The 23,425-nt window shown below is 45.7% G+C and overlaps 1 protein-coding gene across 10 annotated transcripts in view; it reads left to right on the top strand.

Moving 5' to 3' along the window:
- The window catches only part of magi1b (membrane associated guanylate kinase, WW and PDZ domain containing 1b), a 140,694-nt gene extending 117,730 nt beyond the window's left edge, over positions 1 to 22,964 (top strand). For 3 of the 10 annotated variants that reach the window (XM_030419434.1, XM_030419437.1, XM_030419432.1), the window contains 10 exons: positions 1,412 to 1,655; positions 6,135 to 6,226; positions 6,671 to 6,863; positions 8,469 to 8,840; positions 10,724 to 10,927; positions 14,015 to 14,108; positions 14,276 to 14,363; positions 15,200 to 15,343; positions 18,001 to 18,139; positions 20,836 to 22,964. In XM_030419434.1, coding sequence (XP_030275294.1) covers positions 1,412 to 1,655; positions 6,135 to 6,226; positions 6,671 to 6,863; positions 8,469 to 8,840; positions 10,724 to 10,927; positions 14,015 to 14,108; positions 14,276 to 14,363; positions 15,200 to 15,343; positions 18,001 to 18,139; positions 20,836 to 22,088 — 2,823 coding nt within the window. In that variant the 3' untranslated portion in view covers positions 22,089 to 22,964. The other 7 variants (XM_030419439.1, XM_030419436.1, XM_030419433.1 and 4 more) reach the window with 7 other exon arrangements.
- Positions 22,965 to 23,425: the final 461 nt, after the last annotated feature.

Below are 23,425 nucleotides of genomic sequence, written 5' to 3'. Positions count from 1 at the left end.
TGACTGCAGAAGGTCAAATCTAATAGATCCATCAAGAACAAGAGATTTGTTTTCATTTGAAATGGGAAAAGGATTTTGGACTTTTTTTGGGCATCAAACAGAGAGAAAACAAGTTAAAATAAATGCTGCCTATTTGGCAAACAGAGGCGCCATTTTGTTTGATGGACCAAAAGTGACCAAAAAAAAAGATTTTCCTCCTGAGATCTGACTTTAGCACCAAGCATTGCCTGCGTTTGTGACTAATGATATGAATCCATTGATCTTCACTTCCCCGCATAACGCTGTGAGGTTACGCTCATAACGCTGGTACATTCCAGCTGGATCCACAGCTCCGGCTTAATATTTGCTAAAGCGTCAAGCTTCTTTTAAGTCTAACAAGGCTGATGAATATAAACATGAATTGCAGAGGTGTGGGAGGCTCATTCAGAGAGTAATGAGTCCGAATTTATTGAAGGCATGGCTGCACTTTGAAGGCCAAACACTTTGATATTTGAGAACAGATAAGCCGCTTGCCTCCGCCCTCTCCTGGTGTATTTTTGTCCACCACTTCCAAAGTACTGGGGGCTCACGTGACGTGAAGAGGCTGAACTGCTGTCATTTTCTCTTACTGTCTTAAAATATCTCCCTTTTCTTTCCCATGCTCTGTCTGTAACCCTTTCTCTTCACTGCTGTCTGTTTGAAACAGGGTGGAACTGTAAAGAAAGTTAATGAAAGGATCTTTGCTTACACGTGCAATGTTCATGCGCTTGACCTCAAGGCTGTATGTGGCGCTCAAGCAACGCTCCCCTCAAACCCCTTGAGCAAGTGCTCAAGTGGCCATGATATGAGGAGGTCAATTTATGAGGAGTTTTACATTTCTGGCTTCACCAGTAAAACCCTCCCTCGGTTTGAAACATCTCTAGTGCATTATTCACTGTGAATCTTTCCATATGCAACAGGGGATGCAGTTCCTTGATAATACATTCCAGTCTGTTAAACAAAAGGAATAGGCAATGTACCCTTGTAAGGTTTTTCTCCCACAGCTGAATGACTTAATCATGCGAAACCATTGAGGTCTTTATACGCTAAAATAAATGTCTGAATACATCAGCTTGATTATTCTTCGTGTTCTATAAGGTAGCAACACAACAATGGTTGACATTGTACACTCTTAGATTCTGCTTCCTTTTACCCCAAGGAGCAGCAATCTTTAATCTCTGTGAGCTCTAATCCAGAATTCTTCTGCATTCAAACCTCATTTCTCCTCTCACAAACCACGACCCCGATTCGTCTCGTCTTCCCACTGTTGAGCATGCTTCTTTTTGTCTCTTCCTGTCTGCCAGTTCTCAGCTCATCCTCCACTTTCACAGGTGTGCCGACACAGCTGACTTTTAAGTTGTTAAATGATATCGATCTGCTTCTCCAACAGCAGTTGTCAAGAAAGGACAGTCAGAACAGCTCCCAGCATAGCGTTTCCAGCCACCGGAGCATCCACACAGACTCGCCCGTGCATCCGTCTCTGGCACCCCCTCTCAGCGAGAGCGCTGCTCCCCCGCCCCCCTCTCAGCCCCTGCCAAGCCTGCCACCCCAGGACTCCCCAGCAGACGGGACCATCCAGAGAAAACCGGACCCCTTTAAGATCTGGGCCCAGTCCAGGAGCATGTATGAAAGTAGGCGTAAGTATAATCATTTTTGGTGGAAGTTGGATGAGGGCTGCATGGGGCTGTTGACTCGTTGGAGACCATTATACTGCACATTTTGGAGTAAGGTTTGGGATAAGAGATACGTCTTGTGCATGTAAGTAACTGGGTTATATTCTTAAACAAAAGCGACAAAGGCCAATCTCTTTCTGGGCCCTTGTCCGGTACTGGGAGAGGGTTGTGGGCTCTTTTTACTTAGGAACTTATTCTCTAATTTTGACTCAGTTGTCAGTTGTTAGGTGTACCTTGCTGATACTGATGCAGTCTATAACAGTGCTGTGACATATCTTACCTTCATGACGCTTAAATGGTTTCGTGGAACGAGAGGTGCAGATTCAACTTTATCGTCATTTTGGAGGAGGTCGCCTGTGGTGCTGCTGTAAAACAGAATTGAATTATACAAAGAGGTGTTCCTGTCGTGTAGCTGAACCTAAGCACCAGAAACAGTGTACTCCAAAATGAGCATACAGCGGATTAAACACGTCTCTCAATCAGTTCAGTTCAATTCAGGGTCTTTATTACAGACTCAAGGCCCAGATAAAAAGGCAAGACATTTCATATGATAACTGAAATGAAAACAGTTTCAACAAAAACTTACTATAACCTTCATGATGGTAGGTTCTATTGCAGGACTGGTTGTATTAGGCTGTATGAGCTTCAGCTACGTGTATACAATAAACCACAGTTTACTAATGACGTAGAGATGTCACATTTTTACCTTGAAATAACAGCATGTACAGGCACAGTGTCCTGTAACAGGGGGAGTGATGTCTGTCTCAGCCACTCTGCCCATCACTTGTTTCTGCACTATATAACTTCAGTGAGAGGGTAGGATCACAGCATTACAGACACTTTTACTACATTATTCAAGTTTTAAACACATAACATTGTGATCACGTAATGAGTTTTTGGATCTGAATCTGACAAATTGTGACGGACCTGGGATTTGTGTTTCCGACAGTGGTGTTCCACTCAGAAACTGTGGGGGGCGCCATATCACACGAAATGCCAGTGTTGCTGCACCGATTGATACCACTCACACCTCTGTGCGCTAAATATTTAGCTAGCCAGCAGTCAATTGGCTTGGCGTAGGTCCCACAAACAGCAGGGGGAACCAGGCAGCCTGGCATTGATCAAAATAGTTTATAAATGCGCCGATTAAACAACCTGGATGTTATATCTAGGTGTTGTTAGTAAAACCTTTCTTTAAAGCTGGTTGGCAGATTTGTAGCCTACTGGATTTGTAGGTGTAGTCTTTGCCAAAGTGTTGCGTTATTCCTTTAAGGCCCCCACACACCGCCCAGACTCAAACCAACAGCCAACTGCCTTTATCCGACCAGAAAAGTTGCATTGAACACACCGCTTCGACGTGCTGCCATCTCCACAGTAGCGTGTACGTTGTGCGCTTGCCTGAGATGCAATAAACGTGTGGCTGTAGTTAAAGACGCTGGACTAGAGGTTTATGCACGCGACTCTCTTTACTTTCGATCAAAACGAAACTTAACTATTTCAGACAAAAACAGCTGCATACTAAACATGCAGCAAGGCATTACTAAATGAACACAGATTAATTCATCCTGAACAGACATAATAACAGCTAGTCTCATGCCAGTACTCCAAAACATGAAAACAAGAAATGACGGAGTGCGTAGAAAACCAATGCGCTCACATTATTCCGCCCCTCCCACACACCGCGCTGATCCGCTAGCACACCGCCAATCAAAGTATCCAATGGCTCAGACAGCCGACAGCCAACCTCCTCAGACTTCGCATGTTGAATCGGCTCAGACAACGTCCGTGCAGCTCCGAAAGAGTCCGACGCAGCTGAACACACCGAACAGATTTGTTCCCGACCTCGTCCGAGTCTCCCTAAACGCTTCAGATGTCCAACGGTTGGGCCGGTGTGTTCCTGCCTTTAAAGAGGTTCCTCAAAGTCAAAAAGTTAGCATTGATTGGCATTTCCACCCAGCATTAGAATCCCCCGCATGTTCTTGGTCCAGTCCTTTAAAAGCTTTGGGATGCCGCTTTGGCCCAGTTGTCAACACTGGCCCCATTGACACACTTTTACACTCGACTTCCCTAAAGAGACACTCACAGCAATAGTGGAATGAATGTCACTGGATTGCATATCCCCCTTCTCCTCAGCTAGCCTCAGCAAAGTAACGGGATAACTCCAATTAAAGAGAATAACCCTCGGATCCACTGTCAAGTATAAAAAATAAATAAATAGGGGTCTGTGAGGGCTTAGAAACCTTAACATTTAATCACATTCCCTGGCGCCACTTGTCAAGGACTTTCATTATTTAGATGCCTGTGAAGAAGAATATTAAAAGAAGGGCTGAGTGTGGGTTGTAGTGCCGAAGCCTGTTGGCAAGCTGCCGTAAGGGGCTGAGATGACGGTGGTATTTGATTTAAAAAGGAAATGCAGAGTTGAGATGGAGAGTGGACGAACGCAAATCTAAGGGGGAGATTATGTCTACGTCAGTGTCCTACGACAAAGTCTCACCAGGGGTTTTCTAAATTGCCTGAGCCCGTTTGCTAAGTACAAATGAGAGGCAAAGTTTTAAGAGACAGCCCAAAGGATGATGAAGAGGGAAGCGACAGGGACATATAAATGTGACATGAAAAGAAAAATGTTCGGATAAGAGAAAGGTCAAGCTTCAGGAGATCGAGGGATTCTGCGGTAAAGAAAAGTGAAGAGGAACACACAGAGAATGACGGGGAGGACAGGTGACCTGTGCCAGCATGTGTGAATCCTCTACTTCCTCACGCTGCATTGAGCTCTGGTCCTAAAATCCCACTGTGTGCGCCGGATCGAGCTCAAGCCTTGGCTGCAGCAGAGACATTTCTCCACGCAACATTCGCTCTAATGAAAAGTTCTGCTGAGATCAAGGTCTTTAAACATACTGTGTGCCGAACGATTTCCATTTGCAGAAGAAATCCTCCTCCAAAAGCTCACACAGCATTAACCAGAGGCCAGAGAAGAGAGGGTTCTCGCTCGTGCTTTATTGGCCTTGATTTCGATTATTGTCTGGTTTTAACATGTTCCCAGTTTAATTTCCTCACTGTTTGAACCATCTGTGCTTTTCTTATTTGTAGTCCTCACTCTTAGCTCAGCACAGGTCCTTCCATCTTTGTAAAATCTCGATCGATTCCCGCCCAGTTGGCTCACCGCGGGGATCACTCATGGATCTATTAATCGACAGGAGCAAGGTGTAACTGTGCAGTTGACCCCACCCGCAGTGCAGGTGCAGATTGCGACGGTTAGCCTTTGACTCGCCTTCTCTCCGGTTCCTCCAAAGTTACATTGTGATAGATTGGAAGAGATGGCTGCACTCCGCGGGGATTTTAACTGTTGACTGAAGGAACAGATTGGGAGCAGGCTGTTTGTGCCTTCTGCCACCCTGCCGCCTCTTAGTGGCTTTAGTGGCCTTGGCAGCAGCGGCCTGTGTCTGAGCAAAAGGAAATTTCCCCGGGAGTTTGCTCAGAGGTGCATGTATGTCAGCCCGTACAACACAGCTGCGAGAATTCAAATGCATGCACATACATGCATATGTGAATAAATATACACCATCTTAAAGCAAAGACTCTCATGTGTCCAGCAGGATGAGGCCACACACATGCACACTTGCTGTGTGTCTCCCCTGAGGCCCCCCTCCCGCATCTCCACTGCTACATGAACCATGAGCTGTCATTCGCTGCAGAGCAATGCCTCTTTTATTCTTCCTCCTGTGGATGGGAGGGAACTGTGAACTAGCCATTCTCAGCTCAATAATATATAGCCTACTTCCAGCATGTATTAGCACCTCTGTCGGGTGGGAAGTGCTCCCCAACATATTGAACGGTCGCGTGTCACACATCTCTTCATAAAAGAAACAGTGCATTCGAATAGCAACATACACTGTGGGAAGTGAAAACAATTTTAAAAGCTGAAAGAAAATGTGCTATTTCCAACATCAGAGTGTGGCCTGATCATTTCTAATTATGGGACCAATGATCGAGGGTGCTCTGAATTTTTCTGGCAGCCTGTCTCACTTTTGATAGTTTATTTAAGCCCTATACCTGTTCGCCTTCACACCTAAAATAGAACTTTGTAATCTTTTGATGGATCATTTGTTTGTTCTCTTCCCAAAGCGCTTAGACAGATTGTTTGTGCAAAGTGCTGTCTTAGTGACAAAGCTTGGCACAGCTAGGAGGACGATTATTTTGCATGTGGGCATAAACAGACGGATAGTTTGATTCCCTGAGAACAATGGGAGCATCCATTATGGCCCTACCTCTTCACAGGCAAGGCTAGAGAATGATGTTTGGACTGGAAAGGGTGATATGGGAGGGAGTTATCTTTAATAGCAAACTATTATGCTAGAGCTGAACTCTTCTTGGAACAGGAAGTCCCCCTGGGCACGCTGTTGGTATTAATGCAGGAACATTAACGGTGGTTTGTTGATTTTACAGTTCCAGACTTCCAGGAGCAGGACATTTTCCTGTGGAGGAAGGATACAGGGTTCGGCTTCAGGATCCTCGGCGGCAATGAGCCAGGAGAGCCGGTGAGTCTCTCTCTCGCACTCTTTCTATCTCTCATGGATGATACTCTCTACTTTGCTTTTCAATTCTCTCAATTTTCACTTTACTGTATATTTGGGTGAAATGTAAAGTACAATTGACAAGATTCAGTCCACTGTATGATGAAATGGACACTATATTCCCAGCAAGTCTAAAATATGCCTGAGCAGCATCTCCAGGGTTCTTTAACTCATCTGTTTCTCTTTCTCTTCCTCCTGTGTGTAAGTTATGAGCTTCTGTGTTTGACAAATTCACATCAGTGATTTCTACGACAGTTTTTTGAACTGGCCAGTGTAAAAAATGTGGAAAAAAAACAGCCATCTCTCACACAAACTACTTTTTAACCCCCTTTTTTAAATGGGGCAAAGTTGATGCCTGCACTGCTCTTTAGATAGGGAAGAAATTGATTGACTTTAATGTTTGGACAGATCTACATCGGCCACATAGTGAAGTATGGAGCTGCAGACGAGGACGGACGCCTGCGGTCCGGCGATGAACTGATATGCGTGGATGGCACAGCAGTGGTGGGCAAGTCGCACCAGCTGGTGGTGCAACTGATGCAGCAGGCTGCCAAGCAGGGCCACGTCAACCTCACCGTGCGACGCAAAACCAGCTACGCCGGTAAGAACCAACGGCTTAGCCTGTTAGAGACCTCCTGATAACCATTCCCTTAAGGGTTTGATATATTTTTCTGTGCACTGAAGTTCAAAAACTTGTTCAGGTTTTGAGGATTATGTCAAGTACAAAAGCTCAAAAGTTGGAGGTGTGGAACCTGTCACATAGCGCTCCAACCTAACTCAGTATCTAACAGCTCACATTGCTCTTTCTTGTTTCATTATTCGCTGCAATATTCAAGATGGGTCCTGTAACAAATGCAGAAAATTACTGCAGTAGGCAAATTTTTTATGCATGATGGCGATCAAAGCCAAATGCTGAACGGCATTGTTTCCTGTGGCGTCATCATCATAAAAGCCTTCCTGCGTTTCACCAGTTGAACACTTGAAGTTTGTCTTAGCATTGACATTAGCAGTAGCTTTGAAACTGTGTAAATACGAGTGAATAGTAAACGGCGAGGGTGATAACAGTGAAATGAAATTAAGATTACATACATACTTTACTTCTGTTGAATATCTTGTGGGCGTGCAGGAAGCAGACCCTGGTGCTAACAAATGAAGATGACCATTCAGAGCTTTAATTATTGAATGTAAACATGTTAAATGTCTGTTGAAGAAAAGTGCAAATCATTAATATTATTAAAAAATATTCAAGTCTGAAAAATGACCCTCTAATTGTCCATTCCATCATATCATTACAGCGTCTGCTGTTACAGTACAACAGTATTCAGTTACTGAAAAGCACTCTGTACTTTACTTTGCCACGGGTCCATTTATTTTCATGGCAGTTCCACCAGGGGCCCGGGTTTGCCTTCCTCTGTAATAGTCTGGGTGTGTAACGGTATGAAGCATTCGCGCTAACGCCCCCCCGCCCCCCGCCCATCACTGCCATTTCACTGCTCTGCTCAGCTCCATTCCGCTCCTCAGTCGGCGATAACGAAAGGCCCATAAATATGATGGAGTGGCTGGTCAACCTTCGGCCCGATGACAGCGGGCAGACGTTAGTGCGTTGCTGCTCCCCACCTGCCTCAGAGCATCCACAATATGAGGCACCTTCCTTGAGCAGCTGTACAGGAAATGAAATGTGGAATGAAATGTCCAGATACAACAGGCGCGCCGCGTCTTTAGTTCATCTTCTGTTCAAAACAGATCAGTGAAGAGATTGTTTGAGAGGCTCTTCTCCCCAAGCTGTCTGCTGGTTTGTCTTTTATCACATCAACATGAACGAGCTGTGTTAGGAGAGAAGACTGTCCGTGTTTATTTACAGTGTTTTTTTATTGTCAGATTGTACAGGTGATGTAACATTCTGCAGTGGTGTCCTATCTTGACAGTTTTGTTTTTATGTTATCTTGCCTTATTATGCACCGGCCTCTGCCTCAAGTTTTTCTCCTCCATCATCTCCTGAACTTTTTATGTAACACCGGCTGGCCTAATTTGATCTGTTTGTCTCCATTCTCCATTTTGATCTTCTTGTATCTCTTGAATCTTTCTCCCTTCACCTCCCTGTCCTCAATTTGTTTTTCTTTATTCCCTCCATAAATCTCTCTCCCTCTCCCCACCCTTCACTGTATACCTGCATCTCTCTCACCTTACCCTCTTCTGCCATCTCCAGTTAAAGCAGAGGGAGATGTGCCTCCATCACCGGCGTCCTCCCACCACAGCAGCACCCAGGCGCCCAGCCTGACAGAAGAGATAGGGAAGCGCACCCCGCAGGGCAGCCAGAACTCCCTCAATACCGTCAGCTCCGGCAGCGGATCCACCTCCGGCATCGGCAGCGGAGGTGGGGGCGGAGGGGCAGGTGGCAGCGGCAACGCTGTGGTCGCCGCCGCAGCTGCCACCACCTCCTCTCAGCCCCCCAACGCAACCTCCTCTGTCACATCCGCCTTGCAGCCCTATGATGTAGAGATCCGCCGCGGCGAGAACGAAGGCTTCGGTTTTGTCATCGTCTCTTCAGTGTCGCGGCCTGAAGCTGGCACCACCTTCGGTAAGAGACGTCTTCTGGCACACTCTTGTTGATTGCACGTCCAAATATTGCGGTTACAGTTCCAATCAGCAAAACATGAAACACACATTCAAGCTTTTCCTCATCATTGGTGCTTTTATCTTCCTATCTTCTTCATGGGCGTCCTTTGTATCATCCACTGAGCGCTAAATAGCCCGACAGCCAGCATATATCCTGGCTATTTACAGTCCCACCAGATCAATACCAACACTCTTCAAAGAAGTGCTTCTTCTTTCTCATTTTTCGTCTGAGCCTGTGAAGCTGAGACACTGAAACCCTTTCTTCGTCTGCAGCTGCTGCTACACTCACACAAGGCTTTCATAATTGATCACAAGTAAAGTGGATCTTACATAAGGCATTTGTATTATTCAGCTGAACTTAAATGGCGTCTGCCGAGCAGGTTGGCACTAAAAGCCTAATGACAACTTAATGAGCATGAGTGCTACAAGCAGGATAAATAGGGGAAATGATTGCTGTCAATTCTATTTATTTTACAAACTTAAGATCAGAGAGAGTCAGTGACTTAAATCCATTTGTCTACACGTTTGAGGTTATTTTGCATCACTTACCTGATAGTAAATTTCCTCAAAATACAATGAATCCTCTATTTGATCTCACACGCCTGCACACATAAAGCTGTTCAAGTTGACTCTTACTTCGCCTCTTAGAAACTAACTGTGACTTTTCTATGCAGAGCACTCTTTGCCCTACTGCCGTGGCCTTCTGCCTACACCACTATGCCATTCCACTCAAACTCTTCTCCACGCTCTTATCTCTGTCAGTGTGGGTGGACTGATAATGTTCAACTTTCCAGGTTGGCTTACAAAGTGGCAAAGCTCCTTTTCACAGGCCAGAGTAGAAAGGACTGGGCCAGAAGATAAGCTTTATTTGATTTGAACCGTCATGTAAAATGAAATAGAAACGGCCACATGGAGGTTTCAAACTGAGAAACCAGTCCACCCATACTGTCTGATTTTAGAGAAGCAAATTTATTTGTTCAGAAATGGGGCAGACATCAGCCTTTCCTTTTTCTCCTTCCCCCTGTCACTGACGTTGCACTCAATATTTTCAAGTTAGATCTAGTTAAGAAAACAGGAAGAGGTCAGGGTTTGCAGTTTGTGGTGGAATGAAAGACCGTTAGTGAAATGAATAGTAATGCAAAAGGTGGAGAAAGACTGGAGCGATTGCATGAACCTTTTCTCTGCAGTGACTGATGTCAGACTGCAGACAGACAGAGAGAGAGAGGGTGAGAGAGAGGGAAGGAGGGAGAGAGAGGGAAGGGGGGAGAGAGACGAAGAGACCTCAGGGTAGTTGGTGAGATGTCAGCTCTGATGTATGTCTCTCGTCTCTTTCTGCCGGAGCAGGTGTTTGGGATGCAGACGACATAACACAGGTTTTTCATTATTAGCTTTGTGCTGGCTGCGAGACACTCATGCAAATATAATAATGATCCCCATTTTAGAAATTTCCTGCTGGAGCAGCTTTAAGTAATAGAGGAGGATGAGGCAGCGAAAGTGTACGCGGATGAACACATTGATATTAAGATAAGCTAAGTTTCTCCCACTGATGCGTCTGAAAAAGCAATTTACAGGGAAAGTACAGTACGACACGTTCTTACTCCTTTGCAGAGCACGTTTGAATTTCCCCTTCTTTGCCAACGCTTGCATTTTGTTCCGTCGTTTTTTCTTTTTTTTTCCTTATTTGCTTCTCTCAGTGACCTTGGCTCGGCTGGCTGTCAGTGAATTAACCCTTCACCTTCTGATCCTCTCTTTCTGCTCCTTTTCCCTCTCTTTTTCCTTCTCCAAACGCAACCACACATTCGCACACACTGAATCACGCATCACAACACGTCAAATTGACCATAGCTGGCAATGCATGTGTGGCCATGCCCCACAAAATAGGACGCATCATCGAGGGGAGCCCTGCAGACCGCTGCGGGAAGCTGAAAGTCGGCGACCGCATCCTGGCTGTGAACGGATGCTCCATCACCAACAAGTCCCACTCTGACATCGTCAACCTCATCAAAGAGGCCGGGAACACCGTCACGCTACGCATCATTCCTGGAGACGGTGAGTCGAAAAAGGACCCGTAATGAATCTAGCTATTTTTTATTTGTAATTTCATTTATCTGTTGCCAAATGGGGACCCAGCAACTTTAAAGGTGCCTTCAAGGGTACTTGCAACAGAGCAGGATACAATAGAACACCAATGTCGGGTTTACCATACAATCATCAGCTAATGCTAGTTTTATTATATAGTCTCAGTGGATTTGAGGCGGAGGACAAGTCGTCGCTCTCCTGGGTGGTTATTATGTATGCTTGTAGTGTTATATAAAGCTGTTTCTTCACTTGGTTTTAAAGAGACTGGAACACCCGTGGTGTTGACAGAAGTGCTGCTTTCAGGATATTGGGGCGTTTTCCCAGCCTTTGCATTTCTGCCGACAGCATGCTCGCACTTTTAAATGATGGATAGATGTGTGTGTGTGTGTGTGTGTGTGTGTGTGTGTGTGTGTGTGTGTGTGTGTGTGTGTGTGTGTGTGTGTGTGTGTGTGTGTGTGTGTGTGGTGTGTGTGTGTGCACGCACGCGTGTGTGTTTGTGTTTGAAAGAGAGGGGCACATCTTACTCTGTTCATGTTGGGTTGTCTTTTTTGTTAAAGTGGTTTTAAGAAAAAGTTTGTGTACGTTCTATGATGAGAGCTCTCGCTACTTTGTGCTGACAGATCACCCTGACATGCTTCACAAATACCGTTTAATTAAGTGTGCATGCGTGTGTGTGTTTGTGTGTGTTTGTGTGTGTGTGTGCAAGGAAGGCAATACTCCCTGTCAACCTGCGTGCTGGTAGAAATTGGAGCTATTTGTCCGCCGCTTGCTGCTTTCCGGCTCACTTCTTATGGATGAAGAGTTGTTGTGTTTTTTTGTTTTTTTTTCCCTCGCGTTGTGCTTGATGAGAACAGTGAGCCTGCCAAGAAGACACAGAGAGCAAGAGAGAAGGCGTCGGAGAGAAATAACTGGATATGCTTTATTGGAAAGTTCTGGTTTGTGTTTATGTGCATGTGTCAAGCAATAGCAAGACACTGTCTGACACAGACACATAGAGAGTGACAGGAAAAGAATGTGGCTCGTGTTTCTGAGTCGTGTCTCCGGGTGACTGTTCTCGCTGCATTTGTTTTCACACGGCTGAGCATGCCTTCTTCTGCACGGATCAGTCCTGTCTAAACTTTCCGACATGAATAAATACCGACGCGAGAGGTTCTTCCAAGGTGAAGTCAGGTTCAGCTTCTTCTCATTGAGCTCACCTCTCCCCTGCGTGGGAAGACAGACAGAGTTTTGTAGTGATGTTTTGATGCTCAAAACTTGTGCAGGGGCAAGGAGAACAGGCGTGGTGTTCTTCCTTTTAGTGCTCACCATACGTACACTAATGCCTTCATCAGTGCTCGTCTCTGCAGAATAGACTTGAGGCGCAGACCAAGCGCGCCTCGCTGCTTCCTATTGTGTATTAGAAGGGAGACAGACATGCCTGAGGTGATACGATGTGTCGTTTTTTTTCTCTTTTTTGCAAAACCCTGGTGTAGTACAGCCCTCCCACTCCTCTTATCTCTTCTCCCTTTCTTTTCCTCTCCCGAATTTCTCATTTTGATTGTACCTGCTGTTGTTCCCATCGCAAGCCCATTCAAGGTGGGAGGGCATATTGCCAGGGCCGGAGACAAATTACAGAAACGTCTTTTCTTTTTGTGCCGTGAAGGTGTTTAAGCGAGGGAGGAGAAAAAGAGGCAGCGGGTCGCGAGCGGAACGGAAAGACGGAGAGAAACGGAGCTTATTCGATTAATTTCCCAGACGGAAGACAGTCGGACGAGAGATAAACGGAGAGAGGCGGCAGGATGGAGGGAGTGGGTTATGCAAATGAGCAGATGGAGGGGCGAATAGGGTTTACGGGGACAAATTGGAGGCTGGAAAATATGAGAAATGAGCAGCAGGAAAAATATGTGAGATTGTAACACAGTCAGCGTTTGATGCCAAAAAATCTTATGGGGGGTGTTTACAGCACCGACCTCGGGCTGAGGATCAAGCCGAATCATTCGTCACGCACTCACATATACTAGGTGGTTCTCGCCCAGCCCACTTCACCCGCTTGATTGGTTTGCTTTTTACCTAATGGGCGATGGAAGAGCTAAGCCAACGGGCTCCAAGGGGACTGGTGGAGGTGGAGGAGATGAATAGACGAGAGGGGAAATGACCGTGAGAGAAATAGCGAGTAGGGGACTGAGAGAGGAGAGGAGAGGGATAGAGAGTTGTAATCAAATCAAAGATACCTATAAATGGCCATGGAAGACGAGTTGTTAAGGAGAAGAAAGGTTTCTTTATGCAGCGAGAGCGGCGTCATGATGGTGTGCTTTAGTGTTAAGAGCACGGCTGCGTGATTCACTGATAACACAAAATGATTGAATCAGTGTTGAGATAAAAGACAGAATAACCAGGAGCTTTTGACTCCCATGAGGCTGCAAGTGCTCGTCTGTTTCCTGTTTGACAGGAGGAGCTTCAGTCCACAGTGAGATGTACAGCGATTCGGAAGGAAACACAATTTGACAAGTGCCTCGAAAATATGATTGATGGCACAGATGTAAACTTGTGTATTCAAAGTGGTGGAGGAAGCCTGGAGGCTGGTGGTGGTCCCAGTGGGTCAGTTAGTGTTTGTATCTGACAGCAGAAGAATCTACACCAGTGTTCACACCGAGATGTGTGAAGTATGGATTTAATTCCATCACAGGACACCAGAGAGACTTGTGTTCTTGGAGTCTTTTTATGGAAATTAGTATAAGCTGTACGGACGAAGCAACTGTCAATAAATTCACTCAGTGAATCAACAGGGGTTTTAGATTTGCATGAGGCAGAGGAGCTCTTGCACTGTGTGCAAAATGTTTTCCACTAGTTAACATAAAAGCAATACTTTGCCCTACACTAATCAGTTCATTAGGGGCTCTTTTTTTTCATCATCTGTCGATGAATCGTCGGTCCTCTAATTTGGTCCAGACAGACATACAGTTGTCCATTGAGTGCCCTCAAACTGCCTTGGTGGAAAAGGAGTAACAGAGCTGCTAGCATGGTGGTAGATTCTTAGTTCTGTTTCTATAACCTTTCTATTCTCTCCATCTTCCTCAGAGTCATCAAATGCATCTTTGTTGACCAATGCGGAGAAGATCGCCACTATAACCACCACTCACACACCACAGCAACAAGCTGCACCTGAAGCCAGGTAAGGGGCACACTGGGAATGTTTTGTATGGACCCACTACAGGCCTTTAACATACCGGCACAATGTGGTGTTTTTCTAGATAAAGTGTCAAATACATGCTGATTATATGCAACATTTAATGCCTGCAATGCAGTCATTTCACACTGACTGTTTTCTTTCTGTCTCAGGAACAACACCAAACCAAAACAGGAATCGTTTGAATTTAAAGCCCCGCAAGGACCTCCTCCCCAACCCCCGACACAAGTCTCACCTCAGGTAAGAAAGGATGGTCCAGTCATGCATTCCCCTGTCGCTTCATTCATACATACGTCCATTTCATGCCTCCATCAAATACCACAGCAGTCTACTCGCCATCCCATCAACTTTCTACCCACATCCACGTTTGTGTTTTCATCCATCCATCCAGCTGTTCTGGCACCCAAACATCCCTTCTTCCTCTGTCCCTTCATGCATCAACCATTCCACCCGCCCACCTTCCCAAGGGCAAGCAGAGTACATTTTTATTTATTTTTTTTCCCCCTGTACGTCCACCTGCTGGCGTTATCAGAGCCCATGCATTAAGGAAAGCCTGTTTGCTTTCAAAGTAACCCCTCAGTCCACGGTGTTCACTGCTGAATTAATCTGGCGGTGTGGAGATAGCTCCAACAGATAGCATTGATCCCTCAGCAGAGGAGATTAGGAGGGCGTGAAGACAGGAGCTGCTGTCTGTGGCTGTCTGCCTGCCCTTGTGTAGCCCGGCCTCTCTCTGTCTCTGTCTCTGTCTCTCTCTCTCTGTGTCCCCTCTCTTTGTCCACCCGGAGCCTAAGGCATCAATAATTCAGCATCCTTACACCTGAGCATATGCATGCACACACACATGCACACACACACACACACACACAGTCTGGCCCATTTATTAAAGAGGTGTGACTTTCCTGAAGGTGGCATTTGTCCTATGCTCCTGAAATAGGAGTCCACTTCAAAGGACAAACACACTTCAAATCTGAACCACAAACTTTGATGCTAATGTGTCTTTGTCCCTCCCCATCTTCCTGTGTGTGTGCGTGTGTGTGTGTGTGTGTGTGTGTGTGTGGTCTGTCTTTCTCCATCAGGATGCTGAGTTCTACTCAGTGGACCTGGAGCGAGACAACAAAGGCTTTGGCTTCAGCCTGCGGGGAGGCAGAGAATACAACATGGACCTGTATGTGCTGAGGCTAGCTGAGGACGGAGCAGCCGTCCGTAACGGAAAGATGAGGGTAAGCACACAATTTAACACCAACACCAACAGCATGAAAAGATGCACAAATATCAGGCCCCGTTTAGATATATGGAGGCTTTTTTTGTTTTTACCCCCTTGCTTGGGTTTGGAGAGTAAAAATGTATAACAGAAAGACTACTTTACAAACTAGGGCTGCAGAGTTGCAGTGAAATGAATTATGGGAATTGTGAAATGATTCAAAGTCAGGATATCTCAGACTCAGCTGCATTGAAATTTCTTTTATAACGTGTCTCACAGGACTCCAAACTTTGTAGGAGGGTAATATTTATTCACTGGAGTCCCTGCTAATATTATATTGTCAATTATAAAATGCTTCACATTTTTCTATGTACTCTTGTGTCCCCTGGAAAATGAGATCTTAGTCTCAGTGGGACTTGCTTTATTTAATAAAGGTTATATGCAAATGTGATGGCAATAGTCATTCTGTAGCTGGAGCAATTCCAAACTAATCACATTGTAACAGGATTAAGCCGCATTCTTTGGGAGCACCCAGAGGATCCCCGCGGGTCCTTTTGGACTCTTTTGGCTTATAATAGGCCATTAATGGACCGTTCCCTCAACTGTTGATGGCTTATATTATCATGTAGCTTTTACTGTATGTCATCAGGTGTGAACACTGTACCTTTGGGGTTTCTTGATTAGAATAGTACTTGCTTATCATCACTATAAAGGTTGACAAACAGTAAGAATCGGATGAACCTAAGATGATCCTGATAGTAGGAATCCACTGTGTTACAGTTGCTGTGTCTCAATTCAGGGTCTGCATCCTTCGAAGGACCCGGCCTTTGCGAGAGACCTGGTTAACCGCAACAACTGTTGTTAAATGGGACGGTCTAGCCTTTGGAGCATTTCCTGGTTGCGTCAGCAGATCTTTTACCCTTATGTCAGGATTTCTGCCGCCCAGGTCCGCAAAAGTGACGATCTACGCCATGCGATGTCGCCATTTTCTCTCTTTCTTCTTTTTCGGCCGCGCAAAGAATCTTGGGATATGTGAGGCCACAAAGGACAGTAGGCGTGCGTCCTCCAAAAACAGGGAAAAGAAGGCCGCATTTTTGGGCTGCATTTGGAGGAGCCTTCAGATTAGGACAGCCTACGTACGGCGTAGTGATGTAATTGGCCTTCAAATGCGGCCTCCGAAGGATGCAGACCCTGAATTGAGACACAGCAAGTGTGTCTGAGCTGTGTGAGAGACATTTTGCATGTCTCTCAAAAATGTCAATATTTTTAGCTTTGTTATTGTGCTTATTTTTCGATAATCCAGTGGGTTTTTAAATGGTTTATTGGATTAAGAAATTGTAGGATTTTCTCAACTCATGAAGAAAAACTTAATCCTTCAGTTTATCTGAAAAAACAGCAACATTTGCAACATTTTTTCAGTGGACGACTACACACGGCGCGACAAATTGTCTCAAACACTATTGTCACGTCCTGATTGTGATAGAATAATTCCCTCTAAACCAGTTGACAGTGTTGATTAACACGCGGGCTGATGATACTGCCTTGCAGACTTTACAGCCATCAGAATAATGTTATCTCTCAATAATAATTGCTTGTGCATAATATACCCCCCAATTACTGTAAGCTTTACCTCAGTGAATATAAACACGGTCGCCTCTAGTCTTGAGCAGGTGTCGGGGTTCACTGTGTGAGTGCAATGTCAAAATGCAAGGCGCAAAAACATCGCAGAGTCACAGAGAGTACCTGCTGACAGAATATGTACGTTTTAATTAATTAACGTTTTCTTACTACGGAACCTGTCATGAAAACTGTAACGTTTAACCTTTGTTTGGATTAATTGCATAAATCAGTATCCCTTCCCCCAGGGCTGCTTGATTGAATATACAATGTAGGGTTAATTGATTTTCCCGGATGTATTTGCGAATGTATGTGAGACATATGCAGAGAGCCTGTTGGCAGATACTGTACGCATGTGAGCTAAAAGGAGGTTTTGATATAGGTTAATATATATGTCGGGAAGAGTGCAGGCGCACATGAATTAGCACATTTCTACATGCAGATATGAATACACACGTTTCTGTTTGCGCTCCTTATTAGCAGAGATATTAATAGTAGCAGCTCTGTGAGGCAGAGAGAGGTGTCAGTGAGAGATCCATATTCTGCCAGAGAGGAATTCCCTCGGCGCCGACAGCACTGACGGATAACTTGAGGCATGGAGGCAAAGAAGCAAAGAGTGTGTCTTCTGGCTCCTGTTTTTCTCCTCTCTCTCTCACTCATTTTTCTCTCTCAGTCGCTGCTTTTACGGTGCATTTTGCCTGTTGGAAACTGTTGATTTAGATAAATAAAATGTTGCTGTTGCGCAGTTTACCGTTCAGAGTATTCGATATGTAACTTCTCCTCAATCTGTCCTCCCTTCCCCTTCCCTCCTGCTGTCACCGTGTCCCTTTGAACCCCCGTTGCCTCTCATCTCTCCTCTTGTGTACTTTCTCTCCCCACTGTCACTTGTTTTTTCGCATTCTGTCTTGCTCCGCTGTCTCCTCTTTTTTTTCTGCCTTTTGCTGTCTCTCCTTTTCCCCTCTGATTTACCTCTTCTCCCTTCCATCATCACCTGTCACTCTGTCTCTCTCCTCCGCCTCCCACCTCTGTCTTCCTCCTTCTCTTTCTTTCCTTCCGCAGGTCGGCGATGAAATCCTGGAGATCAATGGCGAAAGCACCAAGGGCATGAAGCACGCGAGAGCCATCGAGCTCATCAAAAGCGGGGGCCGGCGCGCCCATCTGGTGCTCAAGAGGGGTGACGGCTCTGTGCCTGAATATGGTGGGTCAATCTACGAAAACATTCCCTTCTCCCCCATCTTCACGCCCTGAGCCAGGGGACACCCAGTGGACGGTGGTGGGTCAAAGGGGGAAGAACTATATTACCCTCCCAGGACCCCTCACCCATCCCTGGGACACACCCACCAGGGAGGGGGAGGGGGTTGGTTGGTCTTGGGTGTCTTTTCTGGTGGAGGTCACCCGCTGGGCTTTGGGATTTTTTTGGGGGGGAGCAGGGGTGGAGGTGCACCTGCGGGTGCTGCCGCCCCCCCCTCCTGCTGTCACCTGCTCTCAGTTTCCATGTCATCCCGCTGTCACTTTTCACCTTCTGGCCACTGAGCAAAAGCACTCTGCTGGGACTTTACAGAAAGGTGGTGGGTCTGATTGTCAGTGCTTTGATTAAAACAGAAACTGTTTACAGGGATTGAATGAGCAGACTAGTGAAGATCAATGTTTGACTGAGGTCTCCGAAATCCTCATTAAACACTAATTAAAGGTTCAGAGGAAACTTGATCCATTGCATCCCATGATAAAATGGGACATCTCGCAGCTGTGGTTAGGACGTGACACAAGCGTATTTATGATATTTATTGAAGGTGAATGTAAGCTACTGAACTCTTATGGGTTTTAAGTGAGAACTGTATTGAGAAGAAAAAGGCAGTCTGATGCTTTTTTTTTTTTTTTTTTTTCATTTCAAAGAGAAAATCTCACAATACTGTGCTTGACATTAGTCACTAATCCATGGATTTTATTTGCACCCACTGTTAATGTCATTGAAAAAGCTGTGACGATAGGAACTCCACCCATCCCCGTTCAAAAAGAAGAGTTGCTCCAGTTATATAGACGTTTTGTACAGTGATGAAAAGAATAGAGACGAGTATTTTTGTTCCATGTACAGAGCCATGAACTGAAGCCACATATTAATGGATAAAAGTCTATTGCTGCATGAACTTGTCAAAAGTGTAAATTGGATTTTTTTTTCCCTTCTACTGTCTATTTTCCATAATATTTATGGAATGTTTGTTTTTGGGTTTTTGTTTTTATCAATCGTATTGACCAGTTTTGATTGATAGTCACGAGTCATCATAAATGTTTTCTTTTTACTTTTTGTTACTGTTTTTGAGTGGAGATGCATTTGCCCGTCTTGAGAAGTTCATCAATGTAATTTTATTTGCGCACCGATATGACATCATGTGAACTTGTATATTTTGGATCATTGTTTGTACTTTTTAGTTGGCACAACCTTTGACAGTCTTGCCAGTATTTCTTTTGATTTCTGTCAGCAATGTAAAACTGCTTCATGCGCTGTTGTTGTGGGTGTGCGAGTCTCACTGTCTTTATTTTTGGGGGTTTGGGTTTCTGCTGCTTTCTGTGTCCACATGTTTAGGTGTGTGTGGGTTAGTGTGTCCGGGTGTGTGTATGTGTGCGCTTGGCTCCAGGACATTTCTCTGTAACTGATGGTTTCCACTGAAGGGTTTGGGCAATTTCCTGGACTGTTTCTTTCTTCTGAATGACTCAATGATCAAATAAACACATTTTTTTTATTGAAAAATCAACACAATAATTCTCCTTTTCTTCCTTCAAGTTTCAAAGCAATCTAAACCCTGTGCTCTTCTCTTTTTTTCTTGTTTTTTTTTTGTTTTATTTTTTATCTTCCCTTTCTTCCCGTATTGCGCTGGGCTCTTGTCTTCCTTCAGGGATGGTCGCTCCCATTCTCACTGCATGTATGAGAAATGACAAGATGGGGGAGGCCTCTGTCCTCCAAAATCAGACCACGGTTTGTAACTGTCCTCCCCTGTTGTCTGGCTCTCCCTCCCACTTCCTGTCTTTCTTCTCTGTCTACTCTCTCTTTCGCCATCCTGATCTCTGTCCTGTGTGGTGTGGCCTCAACTCACCCATGCCCACGCTCTACTCCATGCATACAAATCCATTCACCCAAAATGCATTGCCAATTCCGCCGCTGCCGTAGCCGCTGTTATGGATACTTAATTTAACCTTTGGATGACAAGTCCAAAGGTGAAATGAGTGTAAGTATGTTCTTGTGTCATAGTTAATATATTCACATTACTTAAGGTCCTCAGAGAACATCCTCTTCGTTGTTGCAGTAGTTGTAGTCCTGCAGTTGTAGTCTTTCCTTATAATGGAGACCGGAAGACGTATTTCTAGGTGAAAGTTATTCAAAGAGCTACAAGGTTACTGCAATACAGCCATAGTTTTTAGATTTCATCTTGAGCATTTAATTTGCTAAAGTGTCTAAGTCATCATGCATGAAAGAGCATGGCTAATCAGTACAACCAAGCAGCATCATCAACAAGCATCACATTGGCTCTGACTGTTACCAGCCTCCAGTCCAGCCGCCCAACCAGCCAAGTCCCATCTGCTTCAGAGAGGTGACCCCAGGTAGAACGGGGAACAGGTTTGTGTCGTTAACGAGTCTCCTCAAGCGATGGCTGCCATTGTGTCACTGCTTTTTATTCTCATGTGTCAGCTACACTAATATTTTCCCATTGGCTGTTCCTGTGCCATCTAACAACAAGCCATCTTTGCTGGCATTGACATCAGAATGGCTTCCATTGAAAATGTTTTCGGCTTCATGTTGAGTGACACAGCATGGTAAATGTGAAAACAGATAAGAGCTTATAGAGTCTAGATGCATGTTTGATCCCCCTTCCCTCGTTTGTATGTCACATTGTGTTTCAGACGGCAGCCCCAACAACAGCAGCGCAGCCAACCCAGAATCCGGGTTACAAAACGCTGCGGAAGTGAGCACCATGCCCCCAAACAACGCGCCATCGGAGTCAAGCTACCCACCAGAACCCCAATCATCCCGGAGCAAGAAGGAGCCGACCAGCCACTCTACCGGCACCGGCAAGCAACGCCATTCCAAACATCGCCATCGCTCCCCCAACAAGAAAACCAGCACGGGAAAACCTAAGGGGAGAACGACCGTAGGGAAGCTGTTCAAGAAGAAGGATGACAAGGGAAAGGACGGCCACCGCCAACATTCAAGCGGGCACCACCGTAGCCGCCACCGTTCGCCGGACAAGAAGCACAGCCGGTCACGCAGTGCAGAAAACACCCTGGATAGCCGTCATGGGGGACATCGCCATGGCCGCTCCCCTGACAGACGCCGCGGTCAACCCTCCTCCTCTAATAACCGCCACCGCTCTCCTCACCGTTCTCCTCACCGCTCTCCTCATCGCTCTCACCGCTCACCTCGCCGCCATAGGTCCCCCCATCGCACTAGGCACCACTCCCCCACCAGACGGCATGCCCACTCATCAGACCCCTACCGCCGGTACCGCTCCCCAGAGAGGCCGAGTCATAGCAACGAGAAGCCCAACGGAGAAGAGGCCGTATTGAAGGAGCCACCCAAGTCTCCTGAACCCAGCCTTCCTTTCGAGGACAGTATCCTCCGTGAGGCCCCGGCCCTGGACCGCCTGAACAGGGAGGCCACGCTTCCATCGCTGCGCAAGGAGGATCGCCTGTTCGGGGAGGACAGTCTGCTGCTGAGAGCCTCCTCCATGGATAGGGCCTATGGGGGGGACAGCCTGTTGAGGGACATGGCATCCCGCGGCCAGAGAGACACCTACAGGGACTTGACCTTGCCCAGAGTGCGCACCCCCGACTCAGATTCCGCCTACAAGAGGTACAGCTCGCTGCTGAGAGGGCGCTCACCTGAGAGGACGGAGCGGGACAGGCACTACGCAAGCCGAGGTAGCTCCCCCGAGTCACCGTATCGAACCCGCAGCCTGGGACGAGACATCTCCCCGGTCAGGAGCGCCAGACGGGATGACTCTGAGGACGAAGAGGACGATGACAACTTTGTCGCAGCTAAGGTGAAAGAGTACTACAGCACGCTCAAGACCAACAACACCAGTCGTTCATCCAAGCCCACGCTCCCTGAGCCCAAGAAGACCTACAAGGAGAACCCCAAAGACCTGAGCATCTGATTGGACGGCTGTCAGCCAATCATAGCCTCTATCCACAAAACACCTCAAGTACTCACCGTCATTATCACTCGGTTCTACAGAAATGCACCCAAATGTGAACACACACACAGATTCACACACCAGACAACACACACTCATGCACACACATTATGTAACAATGTTGAGTTACTAACAAGACAGTGATTCCAATATGACTTTTGGAAGCTGTTTTTTTTTTTCCTTTCTTTTTTTAATTGTATGTTTTTCTTTTTGTTTGTTTTTTTTTCTTCTTGTTTTTGGTTAAAGCATTCTACATTTACAGTAACTCAGACTTTTCCAGAAAATGTAAAACCATAAAAAACAATGATGTGCCTAACAGTTCCATTAACGAGCGACATTTTGTTTTTGATTTGATATGTGTCCGGCATTTTGTGCCGCACTGTCAGATGATGAAATGTATGTACTTTTCCACGAGGAACCCAAGGAAGTACCGCGCACCTGGATCACTGTAACCGGTGCTCACAATGATGCTGTGCATGTCTTTACCGGTTTCAATGTCTCTCTCTCTCTCTCTCTCTCTCTCTCTCTCTCTCTCTCTCTCTCTCTCTCTCTCTCTCTCTCTCTCTCTCTCTCTCTCTCTCTCTCTCTCTCTCTCTCTCTCCTCCTTTATTCTCTCTCTCTCTCACTCTCAATCTCTCGTTCTTTCTCTCCCCAGTGCCACTGTTTTTTAGACATTTGACCAGACTATAGCACAAGCCTGCATTTGTTTGTATATTTTTGACAGTTTGCAGTATGTGTACATTCAGAGGTGATCATTTTAAATGAATGAAGGGAAAATTAAAAGTTAAACTATGATGATGATGATGTTAAAATAAAATAATATATTCAACAAATGAACAAGTGTGTGGTTATTTCGGTTTGGTCTGGACTCATTTTGGAATTTGATCGAAGTCATTTAAGCTCCTAACGATATGGTGTTTAAGCTTAGGTGTCATGGCGAGGCAGATTCTGGGTGGCAACGTAGAGGGAGTCTACAGTGTGCCGAGCTGTCATCATTTGGGCAAACAAAAGACGAAAGAATGAGGAGGCTGAAATTGTTATCTCAGGCCTCTCAACAGTGTGTGTGTATGAGTGTGGAGGGAAAAAAAAGTCTTTGAAGAAAAGTAAAGCAAAGAGCTCCGATCCTTTCACAACATCAAAGCCTGGATAGAACAGTCTTAAAAAATGTTCCTCCACTCCTCCTCGCTGCCTACTTTGATTTCTGCCTTTTTCGATGCCCTATTTCTCCCATTGTCCTCAACAGTCCTTCGCTTCCTCCTCCTCCCGCTCCTCCTGGATCAATTCTCTTTGCCGAAAGA

This window comes from Sparus aurata, chromosome 6 (assembly GCF_900880675.1).
Source record: "Sparus aurata chromosome 6, fSpaAur1.1, whole genome shotgun sequence".
Taxonomy (NCBI): domain Eukaryota; kingdom Metazoa; phylum Chordata; class Actinopteri; order Spariformes; family Sparidae; genus Sparus; species Sparus aurata.
This window is presented reverse-complemented; position numbering and strand designations above follow the sequence as displayed.